The 10,000-nt window shown below is 42.2% G+C and overlaps 1 protein-coding gene across 1 annotated transcript in view; it reads left to right on the top strand.

Moving 5' to 3' along the window:
• cadm1b (cell adhesion molecule 1b) overlaps positions 1–10,000 on the top strand; it is a gene marked incomplete at both ends in the record, with an annotated part of 124,991 nt that overhangs the window by 81,100 nt on the left and 33,891 nt on the right. Inside the window, one exon of the mRNA XM_080527840.1 lies at positions 9,018–9,164. Coding sequence (XP_080383966.1) covers positions 9,018–9,164 — 147 coding nt within the window. The remainder of the gene's footprint in view (positions 1–9,017; positions 9,165–10,000) is intronic.

Here is a 10,000-nt window from a genome sequence, read left to right as displayed (position 1 = left end):
TGCACTACTGCAAGGTATAAGTGGAATGTACAGGATTGTGAAGTGTTCTAATCAAGTAAAGTTATGCATTTGTAAAATGTCAACCCATAGAGCAGAGTAGCTGGGGTATATGTGTGAGCATTATGAGGTCATTTTAGGTAACAAGACAATTTTTTGTGTGGAAGGCTTAAACCGTTTCATGGCTTGCTGTTCTGAGAATGATGACCACAGAGGCCAATATGTGGTTCTTATAGGTCCACTCAGCAGGTGCTGGCTTTTCCATCAAATTCCCTTTAAGAAAAAGGCTGGACTCTCTCCTCCCTACCTTTTAATTAAATGAAAGCACAGTGGGTTACACACACACACACACGCACACACACACACACACACACACACACACACACACACACACACAGACATACACACAGCAGCAGCCAGCCTGCCGCTGAGCCACTGTGACTGCCCGGGCTGCACAGCGTCCCACTCTCCTCTCCTGCTGTCGCTTCACACCCAGCACAAACACAGAACTTGGTTGACATGCGAAAAGCTGTAGATCATGGACACATTGGACAGAAATAAGGAGGAAAATTGTTTTCCTCAAAAAGATTGCTCATGAATTGACATCACACCCAGCATAGAGAGGACATGTTACCTTTCCCCCAGTGTTTCAACTCAGCAGCCTAGAAAGAGGGTTTTTCTCTCCGCCTTCCTTTCAGAGTCGCTCCCCAGAGATCTCTGTCTGCCTCAAGTCACTGACTGACTGCACCACCGCTCTGTGAGGAATCACTCTGACGACAGACAGGCTAGAACACCGCTGGTATTCTCTGAAAAGACAGACATGTAGATAGTTTTAGATCACTCTAGCTGTCCAGTGATGCACAAGTAGTACAAAGACACACTCGCTGTCATTTACTTTCTTAAATCACCATCAGACATTGCACATCCCTCCCACTGAATAGAGCTGAAGGAGAAGGAGGAGGAGGAGGAGAGGAGGAGGAGGCAAGGACAAGCTTTATTTGGAGGACGGATGGTTGGCCTCTCTGCCTGGCCTCATCCTCCATGATTGACAGATAGCAGCGATGGACCGCCGCTTGCTGGAGCGGCATCACACATGTTTCCCCAAGAAATCTGTCTATCAGTGCTGTCAAAGCAGAGCGACAACCATGACATCTAATCACAGGCGAGCTGGCACCTCATAACTCCTGCCTAATGTGCTCTAGGTACAGCGGAGAGGAGAGAGACCTGGGGACCAGACACAGAGCTAGCAGCTATTTATAACCCTGGACTGTCTGTCTGTCTGTATGTGTCTGTCTGTCTGTCTTTCATTCGGAAATAATGAAAATACTACTGTCTTTGTAATAGCCTAATATGATAAAAAGATTGTATCTGATAAAACACATTTTATCTGATAATCAGAGTGCGGATAGAGATACTGTATGCAGGGAATGAGAGATGAGATTTTGTGAAGGATAGGTACTGTAGCTACCGTAGCTAGGCTATCCCCAGGGTAAAGGCCCTGAGCAGCGCTTCCATGGGGACTTGGGAACATGCCAGTCTCCCATAGCCTGGTAGTGTGAGATGCCATGCCAGTCTGGGGTGGGCAGTGATCCGAGTGGGCGCTCCAGTCTGTATAGTGCCCCAGGGAAACGTTTCTTAGGCAGAGGTTCCACAGGGCCCTGGGCTGGCCAGGAATCTTAAGCAGAGACACATAGAGAGAAAACAAAGTCCAGTACCTCCTCCGTGCTGTTCCATATTATTACAGTATTACCAAATGAAACTTTATGATGCTTTTATGGTTTATGGTACTGTTTTTCCTACTTCTGTTGTCTACTTCTTCTACGCTTATTGATCTTTAGCTGGTGCTGAATGAGGACAAAACTAAGTGTATGTTTTTCTCTAACATTGATTACAATGATCTGTATATTTTTTATATTTGTGCCCTGAAAGGAGCTCAGGCAATACAGTTCTACATTACATGTACCTGGCATTTGGATAGATGTGTTTTACATGTTGAAAAACTGCTCAAGAGTTTGATGTTGTTTTTTTGGGTGTTTGGCCCAAAGCCTCAGACCTTTGTCTGTCCCCCCAAAAAACATGGCCCCAAGGTCCTACCATGACCTTAGACCTCAGAGAGATTTTTGGGCGGGTTTGGAGTCAGGTTTGCGATGTGTACTGTGCCCTCCCATTGTTTGCCTAGGCTCGTCTATGGGACTGCTACTTGTTATGTTGGAAAAGCATGAAAATGTGGTATAAACTGTTACTTTCATTTGGAGTCCCGTTTAGAAGCATTTATGTGCACTATTAACTTTGCACAGGTGCGGGTAAGCACCCATTTCATGGGAAATTTGACTGGCTCATCTGTCTGACAAACTGAAGAATCTATGCTAGTAGATTTTCTTTTTAAGAAATTCGCTAGAGAAAAATGTAAGAAATATTGACGTTACGAGTAGTTATTCTGGTTTGAGAGTGAAACTAGCTGCAAGCACTTTGCATTACAGCTCGGAATAGAAAATAACGTGGTAATTACCGGTAGTTATCAGTAACAACAAAGACAATTACAATGTAAGTTGGACTGTAGTTTCTGCCGTACCTTGTAATAACAAGGTAATTGTCTTTCTTGTTACTGGTAACAATCAGTAATTACTGGTAATTAATGACCATGCTATTACCCACTTATTCTGAGCTGTAATGTAAAGTGCTATTAAAATAAGTCCAGGCAAAGCTCCTCCCTGTCCTCAATTATGGTGACACAATTTACATGCAAGCAGCAGCCTCAGTTCTTAAACCGTTAGACTCGTTTTTTCACTCTTGTCTTTGATATCAGTCTGTGAGTTGGGAGTATTTGATTTAAAGACAGGCTTGTCATTGGTTTTGTTTGCATATAAAACAGTTCTTATAAAACTCCCATTTTACCTCACATCATTGCTTTTATGGCAGAGACTTCAAATAGTACTCAATAATAATAAACTCCATTGTTTGTAACAAGCATTTTGATCTCATGGACAGTAGCCCTGTTTATGAATTTGAGAGAGGATACATTTCTCCAGCCACATCCCTCAGCTGTTTACTAAAAAAAGTGTCAAGGAGACCGCTTCGTTAAATACCAGAATTCCCCCTTTAATGTTTTGTATCACAGGGTTATAACCTCATGTATTTTAATTCGTTTGACACGCGTTCAGGATTTAGTCAGTTAAAGAGAGAATGTTGCTAAACCAATGGATTATGTGTGTCGTATTATGGATATTAGCCTCTGCTTACAATATCTGTCTTTTTCTTCTCTCCTTTCTCTTCCTTACCTACTGCTGGAACAGGAGCTGCTGAGACCATGTCAGGTAACTACTTTTACTTTGCACCTGTTTTCAGTTCATCTGACTGATCTGTCTGTTTCTGGTATTTACTGCAACTGCAGTATGTCATTGTGAAAACATGTTGGTCTGTCAGTGTACTGCCATTGTGATTGTAGTATTTGTATACTCTCTCATGGGGCTCTGGCACCTCTGGATGTGGGTAGTATTGGTGAAACACAGGTGTTATGCAGAGAGACCAATTCAACCAAAATATGCCCCAAGACGTTTGTGCATCGTTTGTATTTGTCTCTGAGCATGTCTCTGTTATTGTATTTATTTTTTATTTTTTTGGTTTATTGTAGGTATAACATGGCACACAATATACAGCTCATACTTACACTCTGTGAGGCAGTTTGTTCCCATTTAAAAATATAATTATATATATTTCTCTATAAAAAACAAAACACTGTTTGTATTTGTCTCTGAGTATGTCTTTGTCTCTGTTATTTTATTGACACTTTGTCCTGTCTTGTTATTTTTTATTTATGTACAGTTGAAGTCGGAAGTTTACATACACCTTAGCCAAATACATTTTTCACAAGCTTCAAGCTCAGTTTTTCACAATTCCTAGCATTTAATCCTACCATTCCCTGTCTTAGGTCAGTTAGGATCACTACTTTATTTTAAGAATGTGAAATGTCAGAACAACAGCTTTTATTTCTTTCATCACATTCCCAGTGGGTCAGAAGGTACATGCACTTAGTTAGTATTTGGTAGCATTACTTTATTATGTTTAACTTAACTAAATATTTCGGATAGCCTTCCACAAGCTTCCCACAATAACTTTTCCCATTTCCCATTCCCCTGACAGAATTGGTGTAACTGAGTCAGGTTTGTAGGCCTCCTTGCTCGCACACGCTTTTTCATTTCTCTCCACACATTTTATATAGGATTGAGGTCAGGGCTTTGTGATAGCCACTCCAATACCTTGACTTTGTTGTCCTTAAGCCATTTTGCCACAACTTTAGAAGTAGGTTTGGGGTCATTGTCCATTTGGAAGACCCATTTGCGACCAAGCTTTAACTTCCTGGCTGATGTCTTGAGATGTTAATATATCCACATATATCCTTCCTCGTGATGCCATCTATTTTGTGAATCGCACCAGCCCCTCCTGCAGCAAAGCACCCCCACAACATGATGCTGCCACCCCTGTGATGCTGCTACCTCCATGCTTCAAGGTTGGGATGGTGTTCCTTAGTTTGTAAGCCACCCCTTTTTTCCTCCAGACATAACAATGGTCATTAATTGGCAAACCGTTAACATTTTCTTTCATCAGACCAGAGGACATTTCTCCAAAAAATGTAATCTTTGTCCCCATGTGCAGTTGCAAACTGTCGACGGCCTATGCTCCTCCAAAAGGAGCGATAGGCGTAAGTAAGTAAGTAAGCAGTTGCAAACTGTATCCTGTCTTTTTTATGACGGTTTTGGAGCAGTGGCTTATTCCTTGCTGAGCAGCCTTTCAGTTTTAGATTTTCCCATGATATCAAGCACTGAGTTTGAAGGTAGGCCTTAAAATACATCAGTAGCTACACCTCAAATGATGGTACACCTTGACACCTTGACTCAAATGATGTCAATTAGCCAGCAGAAGCTTCTAAAGCCATGACATAATTTTCTGGAATATTCCAAGTGCATGTAAACTTCTGACCCGCTGGAATTGTGATATAGTGAATTAATCTGAGTGAAATAAGTGAAATAATCTGTCTGTAAACAATTGTTGGGAGAATCACTTATGTCATGCACAAACTAGATTTGACTTGCCAAAACTATAGTTTATTAACATAAAATCTGTGGAGGGGTTAAAAAAATTGTTTTAACGAGTTCAACCAAATGTATGTAAACTTCCGACTTCAAATGTATGATGCTGTGGTGATGAATCAGTTTAAAGAGTTCAGAATCTGCCTGAAGCTCATACAGTAGGAAGGGAGATTTAGCAGTCACCATCTTTGATCTACAGGAACATGGCACAATCTGCATAACCTAATGGAGTACAGAAGAACCACTTGTCTGCAGGGGAATCTTCTTCTTTACTCTACTCGATGCCATGCAGAGTCTTGTCAAAACTGAGACATGAAACTTGAGAATGAGATGATAAAAGCAATCAAATTAGCTGGCCAGAAACTTTTGAAATCTCCCTCTACGCAGAGTAGAAACGTCTTGGCAACATTGAACCACTAATAATGCCCAATGACGAAGACATAGTCTTTTTACTCACAAGTGTCCTTGAAACAGCTTCCCTTCAGAGTGATCTTTAATGACTAGTGCATGTAGCTCACAAGGCAGCGAATGGGTGGGGGCCATTTTCATTGTTAATGACTGCAGACTCGTCCTGGTTCCTCTTTGAAAGGACAGGGCTGCTCCAGACAGCAGTGACTCAGGGGAGAGGAATCAGGGGCTGGCTGTCCTGCTTTCACTGCCCCTTTCATGTCTTTTGATGTGAAAACAAGAGGGAAAAGGTTCAAAGAGGAAGGAATGTGAATCAAAAGGTGCCCTTTGCTAACTTTAGGTGGAGGATTGAAGAGGAACTAAAGTTATTGGGTAATATTTTCAGATTTGGGCCAACTTTTTTCAAAGCGTGGGGAGTTTTGGCTGTGTACTGTGTACCTGCAATATGGACAGTTGATGGGGCCCTATGTCCAACACACTGTTCTACAACCCCCTCAGTGATTTTACAGACCTTTGAAGGCTTCTGTAATTAATTCCCTTTGCATGTGTCATTTTGTATGTTCTGACGGAAGAACAGGAGGGCAGCCAGGTGTGGAAACACTGGCATGTTGCTCTCATCTAGACAACTACTGGAATGAGTGTAGATCTATCAGGCAGTCATCTGTGCCCTGCCTCCACCCCTTCCCCCACCACCACCACCACCACCACCACCACAACCACCCCACCCACCCATCACTACCAGGAATTAATGACTGTCTCCCCTCATTTGCACCCAATCATGACCAGATGCAGAGGCAATTGAAAATGTTTACTCCAATTGCGAAAACCCTCCATGTTCCTACAAAGTGGCCTGTTTCTTCGCTTTGATGGGATTGCTAATCACAGAGCTGTTATTTATGTGTGTTTTGGAATTGAGATGAGTCAATGCCAGGGAAGTAAGGGATATTGGAGGGAACCCAACCCTGCTTAGGGCTGCTTAAACCTTATGCAGAAATGTATCTCTAGCAGTCCCTTTCCTCTCAGTCCAACAGATTGAGAACAGGGTAACCTTGCTTTAAGGCTCCTCAGTGTTGGCGTTTTGTCTGCCAAAGATGTTATTTTTTACATGACAGAAATGAAACAGACATCAAAACACTTGTTGGCTTCCTCTGCTGTGTGTACTTAATAAGCATAGGAGAGCATCCGTTCTGTTTGAAGTCTGTCATACTCAGAATTTGCTGTTGGAATTTGTGCACACACTTTATATACATCAATTTGATTGGGTGCTAATGACAAAATAATCCAAATCACCGTTATTCAAAATAGTTAACTATGCTTTACCCCACTATAATATTGTAAGTTAAGCCCGGTGCCCCAGAACCCACACCTCGGGTGGTTAGGGGCCGGGGGGGTTGTGGGTGATGGGGATATGGGCGTGGCGGCAGCTAGGCTGACAAGCTTACCGGGGGGAGCTAGCGGTAGCAAGGACAGCGGTGGCTATGGGCAGCGTTAATCAATAGATATAGTATATGGACCTATACAAAGATTAAACATTCAAACATGCTCCCGGCAGCCCACCTCTGCCCATAGCTACCCCCGGCCTTGCTGTTTATTGACTTACAAACCAAATAATTGAGAAATGGTTACTGGAAACAAACCGTTTTTTCAGAAAAATAAGACTGTACACCTACAGTATGTGTTTAATAAGACTGTACACCTACAGTATGTGTTTAATAAGACTGTACACCTACAGTATGTGTTTAATAAGACTGTACACCTACAGTATGTGTTTAATAAGACTGTACACCTACAGTATGTGTTTTCGGCAATTTTCGGCAAGTTGAACAGCAAGTCAATTCACTATATTTTTTCATTACCTATTCTTACAGGAAGAACAAATAAAAAGGGAGAGTGAGAAAATAAAACACAAGTGGGTAAAAACAAAGGAGGATAATAAAACAAGATATAATGAGGATTAAAGAAAGAACAGTTCTGTATGCGGTGGTATGCCGGGGGCGCAGCATCAAGGAAGGTGACACCAAGAGGCTGAACAAGCTTATTAGGAAAGCTGGTTCTGTCCTCTGTGTCACCCTGGACACATTGGAGGAGGTGGCCAATAGGAGGATGAGGACCAAACTCCTGGCCATCGTGGACAATCCCTCCCATCCCCTACATGGCTCTGTGGCAGAGCAGAAAAGCTCCTTTAGCAACAGACTATTACCTCCACGTTGCACTAAGGAGCGCTATAGGAGATCTTTTCTGCCTGCCGCAATTTCATAACTCCTTCTCCGGCTGGCTCGATTGGGGTGATCAGAGTCAGAGTCAGGCTGTTAAAATCATACTGGACTGTTGTTACTGTATATAATGTTTCAGATGTCTATTTATAGCTATTTTAATTGTATTCTATTATTCAATTGTCACTTTATTTTGTTGTTGTTGTTGTTTGTTTGTGGTCTGAGCTGCTGTAACACCTTAATTTCCCCTCTGGGATCAATAAAATACCTATCTATCTATCTATCTACAGTACAACTCTGCCCACAGTGGGGACTGAAACAGAGATTTCATTGCTTCAGACAGGTCTGACATGGAGGGTTTTCTCCACAGGAGGTTAATTTCTTATTGCCTGCTGCATTCGCTGAGCTCATTTGAATCATGTTAGTTTGGCTGTCTATTTCCATTATCACTATCTGGAAATGCAGGTGCTTTTTTCCCACTTTGTAAATGTCAGCATGGTTTGGAGTTGTCTGACAACTCAGGCATGCAAATGTGCTTTTGATGTTTTCTTCAGGGCTGTGGCTGGGAGTCTTGTTCCTCTGCCGGTGCGAAACCAAGGCATTTTAAAAGCATTCTCCCATTCTTCTTACGCCTTTTGGCTGCTGCCTGATGGATAAATATAGCACAAGGTGACTTTTGATTTTTTTTTTTCCCCTCCCTCCTCCTCCTCCTCCTCCTCCTCACCTGGAAGGCTGAAAACAAACCGTTTTCACTCTGGAAACAAAATGGATGCATGGTTTTAGGCTTTAACGATCGGAGATTGTGTTCTGGAAAACAATAAGCACAGGTGTGGCAATCCTCAGAGGCCGACTCTGTGGCTGACAAGTCTGGGCTTCCTTAGAGACGGAGTCTAGGAGTCTCACTGCACATGGTGCTCATAAAGCCTCAGATGGAGAGCTCTGATGCAGCTCTTTAACAGCTCTTCTCACCCCCACCCTCACTCTCTCTCTCTCTCTCCTCCATTCTCTCTGTGAGCAGTAGTGCTTGCAGGCCATCTGGTAGGCCACACTGAGCTGGGATCAATAATGCCAAACATTGCACAGAAGCTCCTATATTTGGGGGATTAGGGATGTGGCTGCAACGACAGTTAACCTATGTCTATATGGGTCAGGCGTGTATGTTCACAATCACATCTGTGTGTGTTTATTGTAGTGTCATGCTGTTCAATGTCTTCTGTATTATGTTTTAATATGTTTTGGGGCACTAAATGCAAAACTCAAACAATGTCCATCTGGTGAGCCTGTTTCGTCTTGTCTGTTTGTCTGTGTTCAGTTGAAGGCCAGAATCTGGGGACAGACAACGTGTCGGTCATCGAGGGAGAGACGGCCACCATAAGCTGCCGAGTGAAGAATAATGATGACTCTGTCATCCAGCTCCTCAACCCCAGTAGACAGACAATCTACTTCAGAGATGTCAGACGTAAGTGATGTCCACTTGACGCACACTCCCAAGCCCCAACACCATCCATCAGTCCATCCAGTTCAGTTAGTTCAGGAAGTGATTTGAGTTCATAATTTAAAAAAAAAAAGAAAAGCTACTCATTTTCAGTTTCGTAGGACATTGAAGGTGAAGCATGTAGTTTTGGGCTTTACTGCTCTCTCTGACCACACTGAATTTTTAAAATGTACACATGCTACGTTTTCTAATAACAGCAATATCCTTGTAAACAAATAAACTGTCAAACAAGTATATAAAGTTGTATGGACCAAAACAACCCTCTTCACTGAACTTTATCCAACACAGTTTGCTACCAAATTTGCAAGCACCATAACATGCTCATACTGTATGCACGTTTCTGTAGTGTGAAATCTGCACGTTTCCACAAAGCACCAATAAAGGGTTACAAAGTAAATGAATAAAAAATAAACACTCAAGAATTAACAAACAAAACCTCTAAAATCACTTTTGTCAAAATTGCCCCAAAGACGACTTGAAGCTGTGATGTTTGGCTTACAATTCTTTTATCCATGTATCCTACAAGTGACTGGCCTGGCTTTATCATGTGATCTCATTCCTTTGATTGCTACCTATTTATTTACCAAGGCACTTGATATAAACTGTGATGCTCTCTGTACTCTGACATATTGGTCTATTGACACAAGCCGAGATTAATTATTGTAGATTAGTGTTCAGACAGTGATTATGTATTAGCGTATGGCTTTCTCTCCTTTCAGTGGAAGTTTACAGATGTCTTTCACTTAAGTTGTGTCTTGGATTTGAGACAACAGTGAAGGTGAATAAGAAACACCTCTTGT

Source organism: Nansenia antarctica (assembly GCF_963989245.1).
Source record: "Nansenia antarctica genome assembly, chromosome: 3".
Lineage (NCBI taxonomy): Eukaryota > Metazoa > Chordata > Actinopteri > Argentiniformes > Microstomatidae > Nansenia > Nansenia antarctica.
Note: the sequence above shows the minus strand (reverse complement) of the source record. Positions and strands in the feature narration are given on the sequence as shown.